At 51.0% G+C, this 26154-nt stretch overlaps 2 protein-coding genes across 8 annotated transcripts; both read right to left on the bottom strand.

Annotated features, from left to right (window-relative positions):
- Nucleotides 1–613: 613 nt before the first annotated feature.
- LOC106899060 (scavenger receptor cysteine-rich domain-containing group B protein-like) lies at nucleotides 614–8107 on the bottom strand. 2 transcript variants are annotated; one of them, XM_014960720.1, is made up of 7 exons: nucleotides 7956–8107; nucleotides 6291–6317; nucleotides 4900–5226; nucleotides 4156–4485; nucleotides 3446–3775; nucleotides 1773–2102; nucleotides 614–896 (listed from the first exon to the last, which is right to left on the bottom strand). In XM_014960720.1, the coding sequence occupies exons 1-7, from the start codon at nucleotides 7984–7986 to the stop codon at nucleotides 862–864; spliced, it is 1410 nt and encodes a 469-aa protein (XP_014816206.1). In that variant the 5' UTR covers nucleotides 7987–8107; the 3' UTR covers nucleotides 614–861. The 2 variants fall into 2 exon arrangements, with proteins under 2 accessions (XP_014816206.1, XP_014816205.1); XM_014960719.1 differs by having other exon boundaries at nucleotides 4900–5229; nucleotides 7956–8105.
- Nucleotides 8108–14697: 6590 nt separating this feature from the next.
- LOC106899061 (sulfotransferase family cytosolic 2B member 1-like) lies at nucleotides 14698–21736 on the bottom strand. Of its 6 annotated transcripts, none has more exons than XM_014960722.1 (8): nucleotides 21635–21736; nucleotides 18741–18916; nucleotides 17535–17727; nucleotides 17074–17282; nucleotides 16505–16631; nucleotides 15876–15970; nucleotides 15617–15797; nucleotides 14698–15190 (listed from the first exon to the last, which is right to left on the bottom strand). In XM_014960722.1, exons 1-8 carry the CDS (start codon nucleotides 21699–21701, stop codon nucleotides 15075–15077), a joined length of 1164 nt encoding a protein of 387 aa, XP_014816208.1. In that variant the 5' UTR covers nucleotides 21702–21736; the 3' UTR covers nucleotides 14698–15074. The 6 variants fall into 6 exon arrangements, with proteins under 6 accessions (XP_014816208.1, XP_014816209.1, XP_014816210.1 ...); XM_014960723.1 differs by lacking the exon at nucleotides 21635–21736 and adding an exon at nucleotides 20607–20828 and having other exon boundaries at nucleotides 17074–17312; nucleotides 18767–18916; XM_014960724.1 differs by lacking the exon at nucleotides 21635–21736 and adding an exon at nucleotides 20751–20815 and having other exon boundaries at nucleotides 17074–17312; nucleotides 18767–18916.
- Nucleotides 21737–26154: the final 4418 nt, after the last annotated feature.

Genomic DNA, 26154 nt, shown 5'->3' with positions numbered 1-26154 from the left:
TGGAATGGGGCAGACTGGTCTGGGGGAAGGTTACCAAGAGAATCCAGTCATCTCTCCTTCCCATAAAACTAGCTTTAGGTGGCCAACTAACTTGGAGACACCTGATGTCAATATTGAGCTAAAGATCTTTGGTCTTTGCTTGATTGGGATTAAAGCCTTTTTTTGTGTGTGTGCTGCCAGGCACAAAGCACATTGCTTTTTAGAAAATTCTATGTTGAAGGGTCAGCCTGGAATGGACATCCCTGAAACGGGAAATGTATCCACTTTTCACTGTGGGAAAAGTGAAGGAGAAAAAGGGGTGAATTGTTCCCTACGTGGGGGGCAGTTCCCCCGCTAAGGAGGGACAGACAGACCTTCAGACATAAACTTGTGTTATGTGATGTTCAACACCCTTCCCAAGGCTCCTATGGCTGCCCTTGATACTGGTCTGAATGTTAGCAGAGCCAAATGTTCCTCTGCAGACCTGAGAAATGGTATGCTGTCACACCAATGGTATAAATATTCATCACACTCACTCAGCACATAAATATTCACCATGTTGGACCAACAGCTCCCTGCCAGATATGTGCTCAGGCAGCAGAGGTCTACAGGCAACTTATAAGACTGCCAGGTGTTCTGTTTTAGGGGAACTTTATTGATACTTGGTGATATTTGCTTTTCAGTGGGAATAATGTGTTGAGCTGGGTTTTCCATCAGTGCAGTCATAGCCAAGTTTGTAGATCCTTCGAAGGGTGAGAGAGGATGATTTTGCCAAACTCTGGATCCCATTACGGCACGCTGATGGTTCTGCAACATCCCTGCCCTTCGCCTTCAGCTGAATCTTGCTGGCCCATCTTCCTGCGACAAGCCCACTGGGGCTACTCATGGTGCTTCTGGTTCCTCCAGGTTCTTGTTAACTGCAGAGAAAGGCAACAAAATAAAGCAAAATCTGCTCCCAGAAACTCTCTGACACCAGAACTGCCTGCTAGAGGTGACAAGGACTCTGCTCCTGAAGGTCTGCAGGTTGAGTCTGCAGCTCCATACATTTGCAGCTGTTGGGAATCCAACACCTGAGCTTTGGACAGGGCCCTGTGGAAGCCAGAACAGGACTGCACAGGAGGTGCAGACTCTGACCCTGTTGCAGGATGCACTGTTTGATCCAGAAGCCTGCAATACATGGTCCTGACAGAATGACCCTATGCAGAACCCAGGTGAAATCCAAGCACCTACAGCCCCGCTCCTCCAAACCAGCCAAAGACCCCCACTTCACCTGTGCAGGGCCTGTCCAAGCTTCTCGCCCAAGAAATAGGGCACAAGGGGTCAGGAACTCAACTCCCAAGAGCTTCAGGACGTCCAACTCATCCAGTAACTGAATATGGATGATGTACATCTTGCCCCAGACACTTTTGCCCCCACAGATGCTTGTCATTACGTCCTGCCCCAGAAACTACCCTACCTTCCCTCTCTCTGCCCTTTATAAGCCTTGCCCTACACAAAACCCCTCTGTCAGCATCTCCCCAGCAGGATCCATCCCATAGTCAGACTGTCACCACTGTGTTTGCCTCTGCTCTGCTTATGCCCTTCTCCCACCAGTTGGTCCCACCGCGTCCACCCTAACCAGATGTTCTATATTCCTTACGGCTCCCTGCTGTATCCATTTCCCTGACTCCACCAGCATTATCCCGATCTGGGGGGAGCCATGTGATTCCCCTTCTGTCCCCTGCAGTCCAGCCTGCTGGCTCTGCTAGAAGTGTCTCCACATCACTTCAGATGCCACGGTGAGGGGTAGTTACCTGCACAAACAACATCGGCGTCCTCTCCATGATAGCAGTTATGTTCACCCCATGGCCTGGCCATGCAGTCAAAGAGGCTGTCTTCCGTCCCGTTGCATTTGACATCGTCCAGCCAGATGATGTCTGATCCTCGGCCATAGCGGGCACTTCCCAGAGCCGACAGCGGTGACCCACAGCCCACCTGCTTGCACACCACCTTGGCGTCCTTCATGTCCCAGTGGTCATCACACACACTGCCCCACCGGTTCTCATGGAGCACCTCAACTCTCCCAGCACACTTGTTCGGGCCGTCCACGAGCCGGATCGGCCCCTCCTCAGGAATGTCCACCTCTGCACCAATGCCCAGAAAATAAATGTTAAGGGAGTGTCCTCCACACCTCACCATCTGTGGAAAGCTTGCCTTGCTCAGGTGTCTCATCAGACTGGAGATATGGCAAGGGCTGGGCTTCTCTGGGGTGGGAAGGAAGACAGAAAACCCAGGGAGGGGGGCTGTGGGGAAAGGGCAGGGAGAAGTCTTCCTGGTCTTCGTGGATGGCTGCAGGCTATCCTGTGTCTGCTTGAAGGAGTCTGCTGATGCTAATCACCCTGCAGCCCAGAGGTGAGAAAAAGGACTCAGGTAGGAGAGGATTTAATACTGCCCCTGGGTCAGCTACATTCGTGTGTCCCCCCTGGGTCACTGGGCAAGCACTGCCCCCAGGGATGAGATGAGTTGATCAGCTGTGTCCCACTCTTGTTCCCACCAGCAGACACAGAATCATAGAATCATTTAGGTTGGTTAAGGCCTTTAAGATCATTGAGTCCAATCATTAACTTAGCACTTTCAAGTCCACCACTAACGCAAGTCCCTTAGTACCACGTCTACCCATCTTTTAAATACCTCCAGGGATAGTGACTCAACCACTTCCCTGGGAACCCTGTTCCAATTCTTGACAACCCTTTTGGTGAAGGAATTTTTCCTAATATTCATCCTAAACCTGCCCTGGTGCAACTTGAGGCTCCCCAGTTCAAGAGGGACAGGGAACTACTAGAAAGAGTCCAGCGAAGGGCAACAAAGATGATTCAAGGACTGGAGCATCTCCCTTATGAGGAGAGACTGAGAGAGCTGGGACTCTTTAGTCTGGAGAAGAGAAGGCTGAGGGGAGACCTTATCAATGCCTACAAGTATCTCAAGGGAGGGTTGAAGGAGGAGGGAGCCAGACTCTTTTCAGTGGTTCCCAGTGAGAGGACGAGGGGCAACGGGCACAAGTTGGAACATAAGAGGTTCCACTCAAATATGAGAAAAATCTTCTTTCTGGTGAGGGTGACGGAGCCCTGGAACAGGCTGCCCAGGGAGGGTGTGGAGTCCCCTTCCTTGGAGATTTTCAAGACCCACCTGGATGCAGTCCTGAGTGACATGCTCTAGCTCTAGGCAATCCTGCTTCAGCAGGGGAGTTGGACTAGATGATCTCTACGGTCCCTTCCAACTCTAAAATTCAGTGAAATTCAGTGAAATTTCCTCTTGTCCTGTCATTTTTTACTTGTTTGAAAAAACTGCTGTTCACCTCACTGCAATATCCACAGAGCCACACTGGGGCTCAGGACCAGCCCTGGTTCAGGTAGGGGGCATGTGTGTGGTGAGATCTGCCCATCCTACTGCCCAGCACATGCAGGATAGGGGATGGAGGGGAATTTACCTGAGCACTCCACGCTGGCATCTTCCACATGGTTGCAGATGTTGTCTCCCCACGGCTTCGTCTCACATTCAGTGAGGGACGCTTCTGTCCCTGTGCAGTTCACGTCACTCAGCCAGATCTGGCCTTTCCCTTCCCCATATTTTGACTCTGGAATGGCTGATAGTGCTGTCCCACAGCCCAGCTGCCTGCACACGACCTTTGCCTCCCGTAAATCCCACTGGTCATCACAGACGGTCCCCCAGACACCGTTGTGAAGCACCTCGACTCTCCCGGAGCAGCGGTTGGGGCCACCCACCAGGCGGACTGAAGTGGAGACGGTGATCCCCGACTCTGCAAACACATCCAGAGAAGGCATTGGTGTGTGTCCCCCCTCTCCTTGAGTATCCCTGCCCTTCCCTGCCTCTCCTCCACAGCTTTCTCCACATATGACATGCAACTCTCCAAGCAAGAAGCACAATGGCAGTCTTAACCTGAAGAAAAATCACCCCAGAGCACCCACGGAGCAGGGAAGAGAGAACCTCCCAGACTAAAGCCCTCTTCCATGGTGTAAGGACCCCAGGCCACCAGCAGGACTATCAGGATTGAGTACCAACTGAGTAGGAGAGGAGTGGTCCATAGAAAGTCCTTGTTCCTGTCCAAAGTTTTGCTTGTGTTGACTGTGAGGACACCCTAACGCATGATTGGTAAAAGCAGGAGAATGGAAGGATTACCTGAACAAATTGCACTGGCGTCTTCCCCGTGGTAACAATTGTGTTCCCCCCATGGCCTCGCCGGGCATTCAGAGAGAGCAGCTTCCGTCCCTGTGCAGTTCACATCATCCAGCCAGATGGTGTCAAATCCTCGTCCAAACTTGGCTCCAATGGGGGCCAGCACCGCATCCCCACAGCCCAGTTGCTTGCACACGACTTGGGCATCATTTAGATCCCAGTCATCATGGCAGATGCTGCCCCACTGTTCTTCATGAAGCACCTCAACCCTCCCAGCACATCGATTTGGGCCTCCTACCAGCCGGATTGGGCCTGGCTCAGGTATTTCTGTTCCTGCCAAAAACAAACAAGGGAGAAGTTTTCGGACAAGTCTCTGTGCCCCTGATCACCTGGAGAAAGCAGAATCACCCATGATGCACCAAAACTACCTCTTCTCGTCCTAAATGGCTGTCAAAGACTCTCTCCTAGTTTCTAGCTTGAGAAGAAAAGTTGAAGGGAAATAAATATCAGGATGGAGGATGTCAGGGGAGGGAGGGAACTATCTGTGTCCACTCCCAGCTCTTCAGGTTGTTCCAGGTCCAGGTGTTGTTTTGCAACTTGTCTGGGTCAAGTGGAGTAGGAAGCTGGAGCTCAACAGAGTAATTCTGCATCTCTGACCTCCTAACTGGATGGGTCAGAAACTGCACCCTGGCTTATTTGAAGCAGAAAGGCCAATGTGGTACGAAGTAGAAAAGACCTGAGGGTTACCTGAGCACTCCACGCTGGCATCTTCCACATGGTTGCAGATGTTGTCTCCCCACGGCTTCGCTTCACATTCAGTGAGGGACGCTTCTGTCCCTTTGCAGTTCACGTCACTCAGCCAGATCTGGCCTTTCCCTTCCCCGTATTTAGATTCCCGAGGGGCTGATAGCGCTGTCCCACAGCCCAGCTGCCTGCACACGACCTTTGCCTCCCGTAAATCCCACTGGTCATCACAGACGGTCCCCCAGACACCGTTGTGAAGCACCTCGACTCTCCCAGAGCACTGATTGGCACCATCCACCAGGCGGATCTCAAGTTTGGTTGTGTCTACATCTTCTGGAGAGAGCAGATACCTCATGGTGAGGGCAGGGAATGAGAAAGAGGGCTCTTCCTCCCCAGACAGGTTGTCTTTATTGACAAACCAGGAGGAAGAAAAGCCCAGGACATTTTAGCATCCGAAATCTTTGGTGATTGGGAATTGGGTATTGAGCTGGGAATGGCCAAAAGACACAGGGTTTTTTGGCTCCATAAGTCTGTTTTGAGATACAAATCACAGGGTGCATTTTCAGCTGTAAAGAGAGAGGTGTAGTTCACCCCAAAACCTACCCCAGCATTTAGTTTCTGGGTAAGTTTCCCCATAGCTAAGGTCAGTTTCTCCTACTAAATGCTGCTACAAGGACTGGAAGCAGGGAGGAGAGAACTGAGATATTTCTACCCATTCCCCAAGGGAAGGGTTGGGTTTGGTCAGCTACTGACAATGAGTGCTGGGTGCTCTTGTGGACCTCCAGACAGCCAGCACACAGGAGCAGAAAGGACCTACTCAGGCCTGCTCCTGCTGTTGAACCCACCAGGACACACAGTCCCTCTCAAAACCTTGCTCCAGTTGCCAAACCTCTGATCACAACACTGTTTTCCACCCTCATACCAAGAACCAAATCTCTCTGGATATCGTTGTCCTTTTGCATAGATCTGGAGTGCTGTGGCAAGAGAAATTCAGAGTCTGAAACCCTAAAGCACCTCCACGCTGGCTCATGGAGCCAAGGGGACACCAGGCATTCCTTCATCTCATGGTGATGGGACCCCAGCAATGAGGATATACCAACTTCTGGTTTAACTTTGCTAAAATGAACAGCTGTTTTGTCAGTGTTTTGGGTCAGTACTGCTCCTTTCACTCATCAGTTACAGATGCACACAGGAGGTAGGGTCAGATCTTCTCCATTGGCTAATTAGGAGAATGCAGTTTAGAGAGAGAAGATCATAGGCCACAGAAAAGGGTTCCGGACCAAAGTCTCTTGGTCCCGAGCAACATATTTAAATCTCCAGATCAGACACAGCCTCATTCTGCATCACATTTTGTAGCTGTGCGTGCTGCTCCACGCTCTACTATGAATACTGACCTGCCAGCAGGACTCCGGCAAGAGAAGCTGAAACAGAAGAAATATGGGACGTTAGTCTGAGCTCTGCAGAGCACGGGGGTTCAGGACAGCAAAAAAACGGGCAAGAGATAAGACCATGAGCTCTGTTAAGAGCCCATCATTGCTCACAGTCTCCCAAGGCCAGCTGTCAGTGGGCTTTGCCTGGTGCGTGTCCATGGGTCTTTCTTGATAAAGAGATAACGAGAGAAAACTTAAAAAACAAAGTCTACTGGAAAAAAAATGTGAAAATAGCAGAACAGAGTGGTTGGGAGTTCTCTCATCTGGATTTACTCACCTTAAAGTCAGTGTCCAGATAGATTAGACTAGACAGTTAGGTTAGGTTAGGTTAGGTTAGGTTAGATTAGATTCAGTTCCGTTCAATTCAATTCAATTCAATGAGATTATCTAGATTCCTATGACATCCCGTGGAAAGAGTTAAGTCATGGCTGATGGATACCCATCTCATTTTAGGGCTTGTGCCCAGAACAGAGCATCAGATTGGATCTGGAGGTGCTAGTCTCTCCCTAGAGATTCTGAATGTGACACCCAGCTCTTACCAACAGCGAGGTATGGGGTACAGTGCGGAATGAAACTGCTGGAAATGTGATGGGTTGCAAGCAGCACAGCATTTTATTTTTTCCTTTTGGTCAGGGCCAGACCATGAAGAAGCATTGGCATCTCTGAACTTCAGGCAGACACCAGACAAAACTAGCCCCAGGACTGCTGTCGGTCCTGCGGACATTAATGGCAGCAATGAAATGCCACAGGAAGAGCTAAGGGCCTGCTGATAGGGTTATGGAAAGAAGCGTCTTCAAAGTTGAATGCATCTGGAGACTTGTTCAAAGAGGCTGTTCCCCTTCGGAAGATTTCCCTGAGGATTAACTAGAGGTGGAGGCAAACCGTGGGAGGGAGAGCCTGAGGGAAAACTTGCCAGGATCTCTTTTTCCTGGAAACTCAGGAGAAGGGAACTTTGTACCTACTGTAGAAGGTCAACAGCAAAGAAGAGCTCCACACATACAATGATTTCTGCTCCTAAATGCATCGGTCTGGCAAGAACCCAAGCATTGACCAACGGCCTCAGGCAAGGGCAGAGCTGCTGACACCAGGACAAGCATTAGAGTTATTACTCAGGTAATTCATTTTTCCACCTGCCTTTTTTTTTAAGCTACATTTAAGTTTTGTAGGCTGAGATTCCTAATTGTTCATTATGGGGGGGTTAGACTAGATGACTTTTAAAGGCTCCTTCCAACCCAAACCATTCTATGATCCTGAGAACACACACAGCAGAGAAACAGGGGCAGGGAACTCCACCTTGTGTGGTGCAGCCTTTGCTCATGAGGGCTGGGATTCAGTTCCCAAATTAGACACTTCTCAAGGGGTATCGGTGTCAGTCCCAAGGTGGGGCAGCATCCAAATGTCCACCTGTGGCCCTATGGTGACATCTGAGGGGACCTGAGTGTCCTCACTCAGTTACCAGATATGGATCAGATAACACCAATTGCATTTCAGTTCTTCGCAATGTCCCATTTACTTTCTGCTGTGGGCTGGTAGGAGAAGCAATAGCGGGAGAGATGTACCATTGGCAAAGAGAGGACAAGCCAAAAGCAAAGAGAGAAAAAAAAAAATAAAAAATCACGCCTCACTTACCCCAGAGGCATGCCAGGAGGACAAGCCTCATGTTGGTAGCAAAGATACCGTGTGCTTGTAGTCTCCACGGGAGAGCAGGGCAGGGAGGAGGCAGAACGTGCACCCAAGGGACTGGCTATTTGAGACGTGCCCCTTCTCACAGCTCCTCCCCTCCACCCCAAAAACCTTCTTCTGTGCCCCGTGGCAGGTGCTCAACAACGATGAAAAGCCCAGCCTCTGCCAGGAAGCGGCTCTCATGAGGTGAACTTCACATAAACCGAGGGATTGTGAAACTTGGCTGTTTCGGGAAACTGCCGAGCAAACAAGTCCTCTCAGGACAGCTGGTTCTGAACTATCAGTGACAGGGATGGTGGGAGACAGGGTTTTGCAGGTTGCATTCCAGGACTGGCTTCAGCCAACTGCAGGAATAAGGCATCAGTACCCAGGCTTAGATGGGAAATAGGGTAGAAATCCAACGCCACTGATGCAGCATGAGAAGATGTAAGAAACCTTTTCCTACTGCTGAAAACAGCATCTTCCAAAAGTGGGAGTTTCTTCCAGTTTTTCTCCTGGGTTTGTCCCAAGAGATGGGAGGTCTTCATGAAATTTGGTTGCAAGGTTTGTGTGTGCTCACAATCCAGTTAATTTTTAGGTTGATGTGAGATCTTCTCCTGGTCTTGACAAAGCCAGATGTGAAAGTGGCAGGATGCTCTGTCCCCAGATGGGACAGCCAGCCTCCTAGGTCCCCTGTGAGACTGAATCACCCAGACAGTCACACAGCTGAGCAGGGTGCTATCACAGGTGGGATCTACCTCGTGCCAACTTCTCTATCTGGAAAATGCATTTAGATACCCTGTATGCCCAGCATGGCTCATCAAGCACTCATACTGGAGATGTCTAAGGGGGAAGATGTCTCAGGGCTGGATGAGGAGGCAGATATCCTGAAGGGAAGGTGATGTGGTGCTAGGAGAATTCCTCCACACCCTCCATCACCCAGCAAAATCCTCCTTGCATTTGCGAGGTTGGCCCACAGGACCATTGCTCAGCATCGTCTCTACAAATAGAGGTGGGTGCCAAAAAGCTCAGTTGAGCACACGGAAAGTATGCCTTATCAATGCCTACAAGTATCTCAAGGGAGGGTTGAAGGAGGAGGGAGCCAGACTCTTTTTCAGTGGTTCCCAGTGACAGGACGAGGGGCAACGGGCACAAGTTGGAACATAAGAGGTTCCACTCAAATACGAGGAGAAACTTCTTCACGGTGAGGGTGACAGAGCCCTGGAAGAGGCTGCCCAGGGAGGTTGTGGAGTCCCCTTCCTTGGAGATTTTCAAGACCCGCCTGGATGCAGTCCTGAGTGACATGCTCTAGCTCTGGGCAATCCTGCTTCAGCAGGGGAGTTGGACTAGATGATCTCTACGGTCCCTTCCAACTCTAAAATTCAGTGAAAAATTCAGTGAAAGGCCTTTCTGCTGGAGACCCACAGGAATATATCTCATCCCAGGGACTGTGCGTTGGACAGGCAAGAGTTTGTGCAACTCTGAGGTACTCTTCTGCTCAGACTGTTCAAACGAGGGACTACTTGTAACACCTCCTCTGTCTTCCCCATGCCACAGAAGAGTGTGAAGATACCCTCTGGAGATGACGGACAAGGAGAGAACATCCCTGGCAGAAATGGAGGGTAGGAGTAGCAAATCTTCTTTGCAACAACCAGTCCAGCAGATGAAGATAAAGAGGCCTGAATAAATACAGGTCTCAGGCAACCGAGAACCGTGCCTTCTCTAAGACATTTGAGATCAGCACAAGTTTAAGTCAGGTCCATATTAAATTCAGTTTCAAAGCTGTGTGTGGTGGTGGAGAGCGTTGCGTCTAACTGAGAGCAGATCAATCATAGAACAGTTTGGGTTGGAAAGGGGCTTTAGAGGTCACCTAGTCCAACCCCACTGCAATGAGCAGGGACATCTTCAACTGGATTGGGTTGCTCAGAGCCACGTCCAACCTAACCTTGAATGTTTCCAGGGATGGTGCATCTACTACCTCTGTGTTCCAGTGTTTCAAGACCCTCATTGAAAAAACTTCTTCCTTATATCTAGTCTAAATCTACCCTCTTTTAGTTTAAAACCATTACCCCTTCTCCTATTGGAACATGCCCTGCTAAAATGTTTGTCCCCATCATTCTTATAAGCCCCCTTTAAGTATTGGAAGGCCACAGGAAGGTCTCCCTGGAGCCTTGTCTTCTCCGTGCTGAACAACCCAAACTCTCTCAGCCTACAGATGAGCTCCCTATGTTACCATTCTCATCTGTTTGCTTAGTTTTCATTTTTGCCCACTGAGGACATCTTCAGTCTCTCCATCTCTGTCCTGTTTTTTATCCTCAGATAGCTGTTAGTGCCTCCCTTCTGGCCAGTCTCCAGCAGGCCAACAGTTGGCCAACTCCCTTCTTGCAAGCTGATGCACACACCTAGCCCCTGATGTGGAGCAGAGACCTCAGCACTCTTGGAAAAAGAAGATGGTCACGGGGACATCTCATACATGGGGGGACCCCCTGTTCCAGAAGGTTTGCTCAGGCGAGGTTTGCTTTTTTCACAACACCCATAGGGTGTTGAGCCACAGCCTGTTGTGCTTTGCTCCTGATCCTGAGGTTCTTCCTGCTTGTGGCGAGTCTGGCCAGTAATTCCTGGTTTGTGTTTGCACAGTCAATTACTCACTTGATAGTTAATCCAAATAAACCCGTGTTCGTTGACAACACTTTGCATGTTATCCCCTAGGTGGCTACAAATAGAAGTATTGGGTTTGTGCTCAATGTTTTTCCAGGAACTGAATTTAGTCTGAATCTTCTAAAATTCACCAGAGTTCTTTCCTTCCCCCCTCCCTTCTTCCTCCCTCATTCCTCCTTCCTTCCTTCCTTCCTTCCTTCCTTCCTTCCTCTCTTCCTCTCTTCCTCTCTTGCTTTCTCCCTCTCTCTTTCATTCAGTTATCTGTTCATTCATTAAGATGCAAGTGGATCAAAGTGTATTTTTGACCACATAAGGAGGCTTGGAGCAACTGACTGTGCATGAGGGTTCTTGCATGGAGTGCTGTCCCTTGTGCTACATGACAATTCCTGGCATCCACTGTGGCATTTTAGACAAATGTGCCCTTTCCTGGGTGTCTGCAATGTCAGTGCCTACATCTGATTAGAGGACATTCAGGGTTCTTTTTATAATTACTAACAATTTAATCGATACACATAGTTCACAGCAACATTTTCGCCTCTGCTTGACATTGAACGTGGCCCAGCTCTTCGTCAAAAAGTCCTTTGCCAGAGTCCTCTGGGACCTGAGAGCTTTCCATGTCCATTCCCACATCCCACTCTCCTTTACCCTTGGCTTTTTCACTTCCCCGTACTTTGGGGGTGGGGAGGAGAGGGGAGGCTGTTGCACCAAGGCTTCACAGCATTTGATCTTACAAAGTCTTGCAGAGGCATTGATGCAAACCTCAACTTTTAGCAGGATTTACGGAAAGAGAACTGTTGTGCTGGGTGTAGAATGAGCCACATGTATCTTGAAGGCAAATATTTCAGTAAAGCGCTTGACATCTGGAGCGTAACATCTGAACGGGGTCATTTGACTGAACTGTGTAGAAAAGGAAACAATTTTGACTGTGGATTTGTGGGGGCACCTTCCAGTGCTGTGTCTCACACTCTTTCTCGTTACTTCTCAACTCCTGACCTGGTGGTCATTGGGCAGAATGTGTTGGCCATGAATGGGTCTACAATAAAGGTGGCCTGGTCTTCAGTGCTAATAAGGTTAGAAGGCTTTCTCAAACTCAGGTCATCTTCTGCCTGTGACGTTGCTCAAGACTTCATCATGGACATGCCAACCGTGGCACTTCTCACTGTCCCAGAGACAACTTTCCTTCTGTGGATGTCTTGCAAAGCCTGGATCCATCCCCTGGTGTCTCTGGCTGTCTCTACCAGGAAGTAAAGCTGTCATTAATTACAAGCAGTACTTTGGCAGCTGCATCACTGCAAGGAGCTGGGCTTCCCTGTGGGCTCTGTGGAGGCTCAGGGGTACACAAACCACAGAGCCATCTCTTGGCCAAAGTCCACAAAGGTCCTTCATCTTCTTAATTCTTTGAAGGTGCTCTGTGGTGATAATCATCCTAATCTGGTAGAAGTCTGATTACCTGTAATGCTTTTGGCAGCGGTCCCCTGGGAGATGCCGTCCTGCACGACACCTCTCTCAACACCAGGACAAGGCTGTGCTTCCTCATCCCACTGCATCTTGCACAAATGGCCTTGCTTCATTGAAACCCATCACCAGGTTTCAGCTCTATCAGGCTGGATCAAGGGAGGTGCAACGGGACACTGTCTTGTCTGCACACCCTTTCCTAAATGCTTGTACAGCACCCCCGGCCCTGGAGCTGACCCTGCATGTTGGTCTTGGACAGGTCCTGTGCATTTGAAGAGTTCCCATTTTTGGCTTGGAAAGTGGAGAGGATATTCTAGTAGCACTAGTAGTCGTACCAGTGGGTATTTGTGTTACATCTACCTTTTTATTATTTTTTTTTTAAATAGCATTCATCATCAAAGGAGAGAACACCTTTTTTATTTTTATAAATACTCCTAGGCACTTAATCTTAGGGGGATTTTGCACCATTGATTTTTATTGTCTGAGCTATCCTATCTGCTATTGTCTTCCTTCGTGGAATCTGTAAGGAGCTTCTCTGACAATTGCTGTTCCTACAGGTCCATGGTCCCTTCTGCTTGTTCTGGTGGTCTGGGCTCCCTTGCTCCGACCTGGGAGTGCTGTCAAGGCTGCCTGAGATCTCGTCTGCTTCTATTCTAAACCCCTCCAACCCGGGCAAGCTCCTGGAGATTCTCTCCATGCACAGCTACTTGTGGCACAGCTCAGGGTGACCGGAGCGCTCAGAAGCCCCTGCCCACCCTTTCCCTTTTCAACTGTCCCTGCTGGCTCCTCGGGAATCTGAAATTTTCAGGGCAGGTGTTACTTTTCCTCAGCTTTTCTGTCTCGGGTTGCTGCTTCTGCCTTTTGCTTCCCAACTTTTCAGCCCAACTGAGAGGTGGCTGCCGAGTCTTGGCTTAGTCTGCTTTTCTCTTGCTGAGGCCATCCTGACCTTTTGCTGAAATACTTATTTGTTTGTATAAATTCAGCCTCTTTGTGGCTGTTGCTGATTTAGTGCATGGCTTTATGGTCACAGGCTGACGGGGAGGTTTGTCATTTGGACGCTGTGGTGGCCAGGGCTCAGCCTGCCTGCCCTCACCGGCTCACCCACGTGTGAGGGCTTTGTAAGGAGCTCAGCATCTGCAGCGTGGAGACTGGAAACATACCTTTGTAATGACATTTTAAAATATAGCTAATAATATATTTTTAATAGATTTCTCAATGACACGGACAAGTGGATTGAGTGCACCCTCAGCCAGTTTGCAGAAAACACCAAGTGGGGAAGGAGTGTTGACCTGCTTGAGGGTAGGAAGGCTCTACCGAGGGATCTGGACAGGCTGGATGGATGGGCCAAGGCCAATGGTTTGAGGATCAACAAGGCCAAGAGCCGGGTCCTGTCCTTAGGATCAGAACAACCCCATGAAGACTACAGGCTTGGGGAAGAGTGGCTGGAAAGGTGCTCAGCAGAAAAGGACCTGGGGGTGTTGGTTGAGAGCTGGCTGAATATGAGCCAGCAGTGTGCCCAGGTGGCCAAGAAAGCCAACAGTATCCTGGCCTGTACCAGGAATAGTGTGGCCAGCAGGACTGGGCCAGTGACCACCCCTCTGTAGTTGGTACTGGTGAGGCCCCACCTCAAGTGCTGTGTCCATTTTTAGGTCCCTACCTACAAGCAAGACATTGAGGTGCTGGAGCGTGTCCAGAGAAGGGCAACGGAGCTGGTGAGGGGTCTGGAGGATAAGTCTTATTTGGAGCAGCTGAGGGAGCTGGGGGTGTTCAGAAAAATTTGTGTCCTGTGCAGTTGAAAGGTTCCTGTTCTTGGCTCAGAAAGTGGAGGGAATATCTTGCTATTGAACCCATCCCGTGCAAGGAATGGACTGGGCTTCCACGTCGCCAGGGTCTGGTAGACAGGTAGTCCTGCTTTTGCTTACACTTTTAATTGTTATTATTATTATTATTGTTTATTATTATTATTGTTGTTATTATTGTTATCATCATCTCATCATTTGTGCTAGCACTGGCAGCACACCTGAAATACCTGAAGGCCTTCCAGTGGTCCTTCCCATTTTCCCTGCCGCTCTCCTGCTTGACGGGCACCCCCAAGAGAACATTCTGGCTGGTTGCAGCTCCCAAACAAGGTGCCCTGGCCAGTGGATGTGACAGGCAGGAAACACGGTGTTCATCTGTGTGTGTTGCTCTCCTTTGCCTGCAGAAGAGGGATGTGTTGGAGGGCAGGGAGGTGGGTTCTGCCCTGGGAGACCCTGGAGACCGCCTCAGCGGAAAAAGGGTCAAGGGATGGGACAGAGAGGAGAAGCACAATCCAGGAGAAACAGCTCTCCCAAGGAGAAAGAGTGTCAGAGCACAGCATAAAGTGCTGGAGCGTGTCTAGACAAGGTCAACAAAGCCGGTGAAGGGTGTGGAGCAAAGGTCTTGTGTCAAGCAGCTGAGGGAAGTGGGATTGGCTGAGGGAAGGAGGCCGAGGGGAGACCTTATCGCCCTCTACAACTGCCTGAAAGGAGGATGTAGCCAGGGGGAGGTCAGTCCCCTCTCCCAAGGAACAAGTGATAGGACAAGAGGAAATGGCCTCAAGCTGTGCCAGGGGAGGTTTAGGATGGATAGTAGGAAAAATTTATTCACTGGAAGGGTTATCAAGCACTGGAATGGGCTGCCCAGGGAAGTGGTTGAGTGACCATCCCGGGAGGTGTTTAGAAGACGTGTAGATGTGGCACTTCGGGACATGGTGCAGTGGTACCTCGCCAGTGTTAGGCTGATGGTGGGACTCGATGATCTTAACAGTCTTTTCCAATCTAAATGATTCTATGATGCTATGATTTGATAAATATTGCTTGCACGCTGCTGTTAATTGCTTGCACCATTTTCAGCCCTGGGTACAACCCTCTCTGTCCAACAGCAGCCAGTTACCCCGGTTGTCGGTGGCTGGTTTATACCCGGTTCTCAGCTGGCTTCAGATAAGGATGAATCCTAATGCCTGTCCCAAGGAAATTTCATGTTCAGCCCTTGCATCCTCTCTTGGTAGATCTTGTTGAAGGTTTCGCTCTGCGCCACTGTGAAATGGTTCTCCCAGTCCCCACAGATGCCTGAGGAAGAAACGTTTTGGTCTCAGAGCCAACCCCACCACGCAGCCCCACTCTTTGCTCTTTAGGCACAAAGGGAGAGGCTCAGCTCTTGGGTCCAGCTACCACCCCAAAGGGGTTGTCCAAAATGAGAGACCACCCCCATTCTTGGAAACATTCAAGGTCAGGTTGGACAGGGTTCTGAGCAGTCTGATCCAGTTGAAGATGTTCCTGCTCATTGCAGAGGCGTTGGACTAGATGGCCTTTAATGGTCCCTTCCAACCCAAACCATTCTATGATTCTATCTACGATTCTATGGACCCCGTTCTTCAGACCCAAAAGCACTGCGATCCAGCTCTCCAAGACACCCTCGCTCTGGCTGTCTTCATGGGTGAGGACGCCTGATGGGAGGTCTCCCCAAGGTGTTGTGATGGGATCCCTATTGCTCACCCTTCCTCAGGAACTGGCCCTTTGTCTGGTCCATGATGTCTGCAGGGAGCAGGATGGAGCTGCACATTGGGTTCTCCCGCATGGCTGTGAAGGAGGCATTTTGTACCACTGAGGAGATGGCCTCCTCATCCAAATCCTGCCCCAGGAACTGGCAGAGACGTCTCACACTGCCATGCAGGTCCTGGAAGGACACACAGAGCATGTTACCACCAAGTGGCTTGTGACATTTAGAGCCGGAGGGTTTGCAATAGGTGTGTACCTGCTTCAGCTCTTCATAGGTGATGAAGAAGAAATTCTCCATGTCCTTCATCTCCATCCAGCCTTGGACATGTTCGAACCAGGAGCCATGGGGCACTGATGGGAGGCAAAAGGCAGTAGGTCAGGGCAGGGCAGGGCAGGGGATGTTCACACAAGGAGGGCTCACACAAGGTTGTGGGGGGAGAGCAGCCACAACGTAGGACGTGGCAGGACGTGCAGGACAATGGTGTCCAGGGAGCAGGTGGGACTGAGAGGCTGAACTGCAATTGCAGCTGAGCAATGGGCTCTTCTCCAGCCATTTCCATGGTGAGAAAAGGTTGAGGATAGAGGAGTGCAAGGCTCATGGCAGGGCTTTATAGGGTTTCTTGGCCAAGACTTCCTGAAGACGTCTGAACTCTGCAGGAGAAGGCATGGAAATCTACTTTCCATCTTCAAAGCACAGCAGGGCTTTGTGGACCTGTATGTCTCTCCAGAGTTGCTTTGCTTTCCTCTTGAGCCATTCACCCCTTCTCCTGTGGGAACATTGCCTTCACAGCCGTTACTTGTGGACAGCAGCAGAAGACCCTTGAGCCAGAAATGATGAGAGACACCACCCACCCACCCCCAAAGTAAGCCCCAAGCGTCACTCACACTCTCCACTCAGAAAGTCCCCCAAGAACTGTTCAAAGGACGTGGGATCCTCATAGCTGTTGCACATCTTGGAGAAGTAGTAGTAGGATACAACAACATCTCGAGGATCCCGTAGGGTGTAAATAACCTGGGGTAGAGCGTGTACACAAGCGATACGCTCCCAGTAAGGGAAGGGGAGTTGCAGGCCCCGGCACCAGGGTTCCTCTGAAAAAGGAGGGGTCTGCCACACAAGGACAAACTCTGTGCTGCTCATGCAGACCTTGGGCAAGGGTCTCCATGAACACACAAGCCCCCTAGAGCCACTGGAGACTCTCCAAAATATCCAAGAGGGGCAGGACGTGAGATGGGGCTTGGAGTATTTAGATACTGAGGGCATGAAGGACACTTGCCACTCTCCTAGGCCAAGACCAAGGTCCTCACCCAACACCCTTCTATCCAAGGTTCCTCAGATCCTGAGCAATAGTCTTCCCAGCCTCCCTTCCCTCCCACCTTCTTTCCCCTTCCCCCCTCCCCTCCCCCCTCATCTGCCCTCCATTCCCCTTGAAGCTCTGCATGGGTGCCCATCTCACCTTGGCACTGGAGTGGGAGAAGGACTTGGGGAAGATGTGCCTGGGGAGATGGCAGGTCAGCAAGCGAGGTGAAGGGTAGCTGAGGGCTGACTCCAGACCCAGTCGGGTTGAGAACCAGGGCATGCGGTCAGAATTGAGGACACCTCGGCTCCAGCTGGGGCAGCCATGGCTGCAAATGAGGCTCAGGATCTCAGTCATCCACACGGTGCCTGCCAGAGACGTAGGGCAGTGGACCTGGCCTAATCAGCAGCATCCTCAGCACTGAGTCTGTGCCCCAAGAGATGATCCTGCCCTGCCCATGCACAACCACTGCGGTAAATCTCCCCCAAAAACATTCCTGTTCTCCACCACAAGAGAAGATTCACCCTCTGAAGAAGACCTGGAGATGTCTCCAAAACCCCCGCCCCTCTCTCTCCTGCCCCTCTCCACCCTTGGCCAACCCTGCTGTCCACCCCTCATACCAGACTTGGGGTAGGTGACATTGAAGATGTCATCGTCCCGCACCAGGAATTCATTGTGGGCAAAACTCAAGCTCTGCTCGGAGTTGTAGGCGGGGGGGAACTTAATGCCTTCGTACGTCACGTACTGGACCGGCATCGCGCCGGGGTGGGGATGGGGATGAGGATGAGGATGAGGTGAGGCAGCTCTGCGCCACTGCGATGGGGAGAGAGAGAGAGACAGGGTCAGGGTGCTGACTCCAAACCAAAAACCTTCTGCCCCCCTCAGCAGGTCCTAAAGAGGAGTTCCAGCCATCCCATATTCCCAGAATCAGGAGATGCTGGGGGTATGGGATGTGCATTATGGGACAACCCACCTGGATACTCTCCGGTCCTTCCTCATGGGGACCCTGCCTCAACAGCAAGTTGTGTGAATGGGGGATTCCTGGCTCGCGGGGCATTTAAGGAGCTTTTGGGCTAAGTTTACATTTACAGGGATGTGTAGCGATAGGACGAGGGGGAATGGGTTCAAAATGGAAGAGGGGAGATTTAGGTTAAATATCAGGAAGAAAATTTTCTCTATGAGGGTGAAGAGACCCTGGCCCAGTGACTCGCATGTGGGGTGCTGGAAAACACATCTATCACACTCATTGATGTTCAGTTTTGTGTGCTCAACAAGTAGAACATCTGCACTCAGGGAACAGAGGCCTGGGATGGGCTCAGGGGCACCTTCTCAAACACACCTGAGATTCCTGCCCTGCTGTTGGAGAGATCAAAGCCCAGCAGAAATCTCTGCCTGCCAGAATCCTTGAAATACACCCCAAACAGCAAGTGGGAGCTCCCTCGCTCCCTCACTCCCTTGCTAATGAGGACTCTCTTGCTAATAAGGACTCTCACTCCGCGGTGCCTGCGTCCCCTGCTTGCCCGCCTCTGCCCGGCTGCTGCTTCAGAGGTTCCCCCATCCATGAGGTATTGACATTAAATTTGTTCTTTGCCCTTAATCCATGGTTTTGTGGCTGTTCCTGCGTCCTGCCTGCATCGGCTCACGCACCCAGGTTGGCCCAGTGAAGCTGTGAATGCCCCATCCCTGGAGGGGTTCAAGGCCAGGTTGGATGGGGGTTTGAACAACCTGGTCTGGTGGGAGGTGGGGGGATTGAAACCTGATGATCTTTAAGGTCCCTTCCAACCCAAACCATCCTATGATTCTAAAATTCTTCCTGATGGACCAACCTCCCGTCTCTGCCTCGTGTGTTCACCTGTCCTCACAGCTTGGAGGGGTGGCAAGCAGCCATCTTTGCAGGATGTCTGGCCAGTCAGGGGGACAGGAGGTAGAGCTTCCTTGTCTGGTAGCCAAAAGCCAGCCTTGCTCTGCTCCAGGAGCTGCAGGTCCTCAGAGGTTCCAGGAACTGGAGGGAGAATAAAAAGGGGAGAGAAAAGTTTTCTGCCCTTGTGGCCACCATTCTGGAGCAATGATTAACAGGACCCAAAGTCCAGAGGATCCAGAGGACATCCCACTCCCTGGAATGGGGTGGGTGGGCTGGGGTGGACCAGTGCAGGTCCTTTTGGGAGCACGGTGGGGTGGGAAGCTGGCATCTGGTGTCCTCTGCCCTGAACCCCAAGAATACCACTTTTCTCCCATGCCCCTTTGAATTCCCACCTAACTCTCCCCCTTTTCTTCCAAATATACTCCTAAACGAGTTCCCTCAGCTGAAGATCCTTTCCCAGTAAATTTTCCAGTAAATTTCACAAATCCATTAAAAATGGATTATTGAAATGACTCAATAGAAATAAAAAATAAAGCCTTTCCAGGAAAGGCAGAGATGCTGGTCCAGCAATAAAGGGACGGGGCAAACCTTCTTTTTCAGGAAAAACCTTCATGATTGCGCTACAGGGAGAGGAAGAGGAGAAGTTCTTCCTCCTCTGCAGCACTCTTTGGGCTGCTGTAGATCCAAGGACAGAGACCTTTAATGCCATTAATTAGAAGCAACCAATGCCTGATGTAAATAAGGGCAGCCACGCAGCAGCGTCTGCAAAATTCCAAGTATTTTCTACACGTTCCCCTAGGAATGCAGCAAGTATTCTGCTTTCTTGCCAAAGGACTGCTATGTTGGAAATTTTATGTAATATGCTGGTAAAAGGACGGAAAAACAGAAAAATAAGCTCATGGGATGTGCACAGACTGTTTGAAACAGTAAATATTGGCTTTGAGTGCACAGGACAGTTGTTTGGTTTTTTTAAACAACAAATTAAAGCAGCAATTTCCCTTTGGGTCCTGCTTTGTTTTCCAAGCAAACAGGAGAGAAAAGGGGATTAAGAAATGTTTAAGCACTTCAAAGAGGAATGTTAACCCACCCCCGGGCAGCAGGTCAACAGTGGAATAGGAATTTAAATTAACCCATCACCTTCCCTGCTTCCAGTTAAGAAATCAGTTAAGCAAAACTAAAAACTACAGGGAAAACCTCAAATTATTGCCAAATTTTTTTTTTTCTTTGCAATCCGAGCGGGTAGCTGTAATTTTCAGAATGAACCTAGAAGAAATCTATCTGGTGTTTTATAATCAACACTTAGGAGATAACTGTAGGCTTCCCTGCCTCCACAAAGTAAGCATACTGGCTTAAATAATTATTAAAAATTAGATAACAAATATGTTCGTAAAGGCCTTGACATGGGTGAACTGTTAGTTAAAAATGGCATCATCTGTATTTCAGAAATTCATATTTCATCATGTTAAAAGGCATTAAACATTATAAGCAGTGTTTGGTTAGTTAAGATCTGGAGAAAAACAGAAAAAAAGTATATTGTTTTAGATATTTTAAAGTTGGGTTTTTTTTAAATAATATCCATGCTACTGGGGAAAAAGGCAAAAAAAAAAAAAAAGATTTTAAACTGCAGGCAGGGCATTCAAGCTAAACTTTATGGGAAAGCCTGGAAAAATAAAGAATGTCAAGCATTAAAAATATTAACATGCAACAATTCCAAATCAGTCTGGTCATCTCAGAATTAATAGCAATTAATCTATATTTAAAAGATAAGAAGGAATGAATGCACGCTAACCTTTTAAAACACAGTGATGAGGTAAAGAAATCTGAAACTTACCCAAACCCAAATCCACAGCAATTTAGAATAAATTAAAATTGTTAATTAAGTAGTTAAAATTAATTAAAGCAGTAATAAGAGGAGTGAATTCTAATTAAAGAGAATCCTTTTTTGCTAAAGCGGAGCAGAAATCAAACAGTTCACACTCTCTGAGTTGTGGGGAGGAAATAGTTTGGTGTGAGGGTGGTGAGAGCCTGGCCCAGGTTGCCCAGAGAAGCTGTGGCTGCCCCATCCCTGGAGGGGTTCAAGGTTGGAGAGGGCTTGGAGCAACCTGGTCTGGTGGGAGGTGTCCCTGCCCAGGGCAAGGGCTTGGCACCAGATGATCTTTAAGGTCCCTTCCAACCCAAACTGTTGTGTTTGAACTCTTTGAAAACCCTTGTCTAAGGGCTGATGGTGATCCTGTGTGTTACTGGTTTACGTGGAGTCCTCTTGCTTTACCCCTTTCGCAGCATCACAGAATCTTAGTAGTTGGAAGGGACCTCCGAGATCATCGAGTCCAACCACAAAAAACAACAACAACAAAAAAAAACAAACAAAAAACCAAACAAACATACAAGAAAAACCAAAAAAAACCCCACACAACCACCACAAAAACAACAAACCCAAAACCACCACCCACCAACTAAACCCCACACCCACAACCCCACACACAACACCCCACCACAAACCAATAATCTCGGGCACTAGAGCAGGCCCTGAAGAGCCACGTCTACACGTTTCTTAAATACCTCCAGGGATGGTGACTCCACCACCTCCCTGGGCAGGCTGTTCCAGGGCCTGACCACTCTTTGAGTAAAGTAATTCTTCCTAATATCTAATCTAAACCTCCCCTGCTGCACCTTCAGACCATTTCCTCTGCTCCTGTCGTTATTCCCTTGGATGAAGAGGCCAACCCCCACCTCTCTGCACCCTCCTGTCAGGGAGTTGTAGAGGGCAATGAGGTCTCCCCTCAGCCTCCTCTTCTCCAAACTAAACAGGCCCAGTTCCCTCAGCCTCTCCTCATAGGACTTGTTCTCCAGACCCCTCACCAGCTTGGTGGCTCTCCTCTGGACACACTCCTTTGTGGGGGGAGGGAGGGTTGGGTGGTAGAAACATCTCAGATCTTCCCCGTGGTGGGCCCCAAAGGACCAGTTTGGTTGGCAGGGGGGTGTTCCACCAGCAGGAACCCCCCGGGGACGGGGCTGGATGAGCAGGGTCCTGAACCTCCTGAGGGTGGTGAGACAAGGCCCAGGCTGCCCAGCCAGGGGGGAGATGCCCCGTCCCTGCGTTGCACACGTCTGTCCCCACGTGTACATGTGTGTGTGTGTGTGTCCCGCCAGGTGTCCCCATACATACAGGCATGTCTCTGCACTGCACGTGTCCACACAGTCATACATGTGCTCCAGGCGCGTCCCTCCATTGCACACGTGTCCCTGCATGCACACGTGTGTACACAACCTCCTGGCATGTCCCTGCACTGCACACGTGTCCCTGCATGCACACGTGTGTACACAACCTCCTGGTGTGTCCCTGCACTGCACACATGTCCCTGCATGCACACGTGTGTACACAACCTCCTGGCATGTCCCTGCACTGCACACGTGTCCCTGCATGCACACGTGTGTACACAACCTCCTGGCGTGTCCCTGCACTGCACACGTGTCCCTGCATGCACACGTGTATACACAACCTCCTGGCGTGTCCCTGCACTGCACACGTGTGTACACATGCTCCTGGCATGTCCCTGCATTCCGTATGTGTGGCCTCACATGCTCACGTGTGTCCCCACTCCCATACACACATTCCAGGTACATCCCTGCATTGCACACACGTGTCCTCACGTGCACAAGCATGTCCCTATGCACACACAAGTGCTCCAGGCACATCTCTTCATCGCACACGCATGTCCCCACACCCACATGCCTGTCTGTGCCCACACACGTGCTCCAGGCACATCCCTGCATCACACATCCATGTTTCCCCATGCACACACATGTTCCCATGTGCACACATATGCCCCAGACACATCCCTGCATTGCACACACAGGTCCTAGCATGCACGTGTCCCCAAGTGCACGCACATGCTCCAGGCATGTCTGTGCACTGCACACGCATGTCTCCAAGCCCACACAAGTGCTCCAGACATGTCCACGCACTGCACACACATGTCCCCATGCCCACACACCTGCTCCAGGTATGTCCACGCACTGCACACACGTGTCCTGACACCCCCACACGTGTTCCAGGCATGTCCATGCATTGCACACACGTGTCCCTACACCCCCACATGTGTTCCAGGCATGTCCATGCACTGCACACACACGTGTCCATGCCCACACACGTGCTCCAGGTATGTCCATGCACTGCACACACATGTGCCCATGCCCATACACGTGCTCCAGGTACGTCCATGCACTGCACACACGTGTCTTCATGCCCACACATGTGCTCCAGGCATGTCCACACACTGCACACACGTGTCCCCATGCCACACACATGTTCCAGCTATGTCCACGCACTGCACACGCATGTCCCAACACCCTCACATGTGTTCCAGGCATGTCCATGCACTGCACACGTGTCATCACAGCCACACGTGTCCCCATGCCCACACATGTGCTCCAGGCATGTCCATGCACTGTATACATGTGTCCCGACACCCCCACACATGTTCCAGGCAGGTCCATGCACTGCACACACATGTCCCCATGCCCACACATGTTCTCCAGGTATGTCCCCATACGCACACGTGTCCCCATGCCCACACACATGCTCCAGGCATGTCCATGCACTGCACACACATGTGCCCATGCCACACATGTGTTCCAGCTATGTCCACGCACTGCACACACATGTGCCCATGCCACACATGTGTTCCAGCTATGTCCACGCACTGCACACACATGTGCCCATGCCACACATGTGTTCCAGCTATGTCCACGCACTGCACACACATGTGCCCATGCCACACATGTGTTCCAGCTATGTCCACGCACTGCACACACATGTGCCCATGCCACACATGTGTTCCAGCTATGTCCACGCACTGCACACACATGTGCCCATGCCACACATGTGTTCCAGCTATGTCCACGCACTGCACACACATGTGCCCATGCCACACATGTGTTCCAGCTATGTCCACGCACTGCACACACATGTCCCCACGCCCACACACATGTGCTCCAGGCGTGTCCATGCACTGCACCCGTGTGTCCCGACACCCCCACACGTTCCAGGTATGTCCATGCACTGCACACACGTGTCTTCATGCCCATACACGTGCTCCAGGCATGTCCATGCACTGCACACACGTGTCCCCAAGCCCACACACATGCTGCTGGTGTGTCACCACACCTACATGCGTGTCCCTGTGCCCACATGTGTGCTCAAGGCATGTCCCTGCATTGCACACACGCGTCTACGAATGCACACATGTACCCTAGGCATGTCCCTGCATTGCATAAGCATGTCCCCACATGCACACACGTGTCCCCACAGCCACACATGTGCTCCAGGCATGTCCATGCACTGCACACACATGTCCCCAGAGCCACACACATGCTCCAGGTATGTCCATGCACTGCAGACGCATGTCCCCATGCCCACACACCTGCTCCAGGCATGTCCATGCACTGCACACACATGTCCCCATGCCACACATGTGTTCCAGCTATGTGCATGCACTGCACACACATGTCCCCATGCCACACATGTGTTCCAGCTATGTGCATGCACTGCACACACATGTCCCCATGCCACACATGTGTTCCAGCTATGTGCATGCACTGCACACACATGTCCCCATGCCACACATGTGTTCCAGCTATGTGCATGCACTGCACACACATGTCCCCATGCCACACATGTGTTCCAGCTATGTGCATGCACTGCACACACATGTCCCCATGCCACACATGTGTTCCAGCTATGTGCATGCACTGCACACACATGTCCCCATGCCACACATGTGTTCCAGCTATGTGCATGCACTGCACACACATGTCCCCATGCCACACATGTGTTCCAGCTATGTGCATGCACTGCACACACATGTCCCCATGCCACACATGTGTTCCAGCTATGTGCATGCACTGCACACACATGTCCCCATGCCACACATGTGTTCCAGCTATGTGCATGCACTGCACACACATGTCCCCATGCCACACATGTGTTCCAGCTATGTGCATGCACTGCACACACATGTCCCCATGCCACACATGTGTTCCAGCTATGTGCATGCACTGCACACACATGTCCCCATGCCACACATGTGTTCCAGCTATGTCCATGCACTGCACACACATGTCCCCACGCCCACACACATGCTCCAGGCATGTCCATGCACTGCACACACGTGTCCCCACGCCCACACATGTGCTCCAGGCATGTCCATGCACTGCACACGTGTCCCCAAGCCCACACACATGCTGCTGGTGTGTCACCACACTTACATGCGTGTCCCTGTGCCCACATGTGTGCTCAAGGCATGTCCCTGCATTGCACACATGCATCTACAAATGCACACATGTACCCTAGGCATGTCCCTGCATTGCATAAACATGTCCCCACTGCACACACGTGTCCCCACAGCCACACATGTGCTCCAGGCATGTCCACGCACTGCACACACGTGTCCCCGTGCTACACACGTGTTCCAGCTATGTCCATGCACTGCACATGCATGTCCCCACGCCCACACATGTGCTCCAGGCATGTCCATGCACTGCACACACATGTCCCCACGCCCACACATGTGCTCCAGGCATGTCCATGCACTGCACACACATGTCCCCAGAGCCACACACATGCTCCAGGTATGTCCATGCACTGCACACACATGTCCCCACGCCCACACACCTGCTCCAGGCATGTCCACGCACTGCACACACGTGTCCCCATGCCACACACATGTTCCAGCTATGTCCATGCACTGCACACGCATGTCCCCACGCCCACACATGTGCTCCAGGCATGTCCATGCACTGCACGCACATGTCCCCAGAGCCACACACATGCTCGAGGTATGTCCATGCACTGCAGACACATGTCCCCATGCCCACACACCTGCTCCAGGCATGTCCATGCACTGCACACATGTGTCTTCATGCCCACACATGTTCCAGGCATGTCCATGCACTGCACACACGTGTCCCCACGCCCATACATGTGCTCCAGGCGTGTCCATGCACTGCACCCGTGTGTCCCGACACCCCCACACATGTTCCAGGTATGTCCATGCACTGCACACACGTGTCTTCATGTCCATACACGTGCTCCAGGCATGTCCATGCCCTGCACACACGTGTCTTCATGCCCATACATGTGCTCCAGGCACGTCCATGCACTGCACACACGTGTCCCCACGCCCACACACGTGCTCCAGGCATGTCCATGCACTGCACACACGTGTCCCCACGCCCACACACGTGCTCCAGGCATGTCCATGCACTGCACACACGTGTCCCCACGCCCACACACATCTTCCAGGCATGTCCATGCCCTGCACACGTGTCCCCACACACGTCACACGTGTCGCACAAACCTGTGTCCCCCCCCGCCGTGT

The sequence above is a fragment of the Calidris pugnax genome, unplaced genomic scaffold, assembly GCF_001431845.1.
Source record: "Calidris pugnax isolate Ruff unplaced genomic scaffold, ASM143184v1 scaffold496, whole genome shotgun sequence".
NCBI lineage: Eukaryota > Metazoa > Chordata > Aves > Charadriiformes > Scolopacidae > Calidris > Calidris pugnax.
This window is presented reverse-complemented; position numbering and strand designations above follow the sequence as displayed.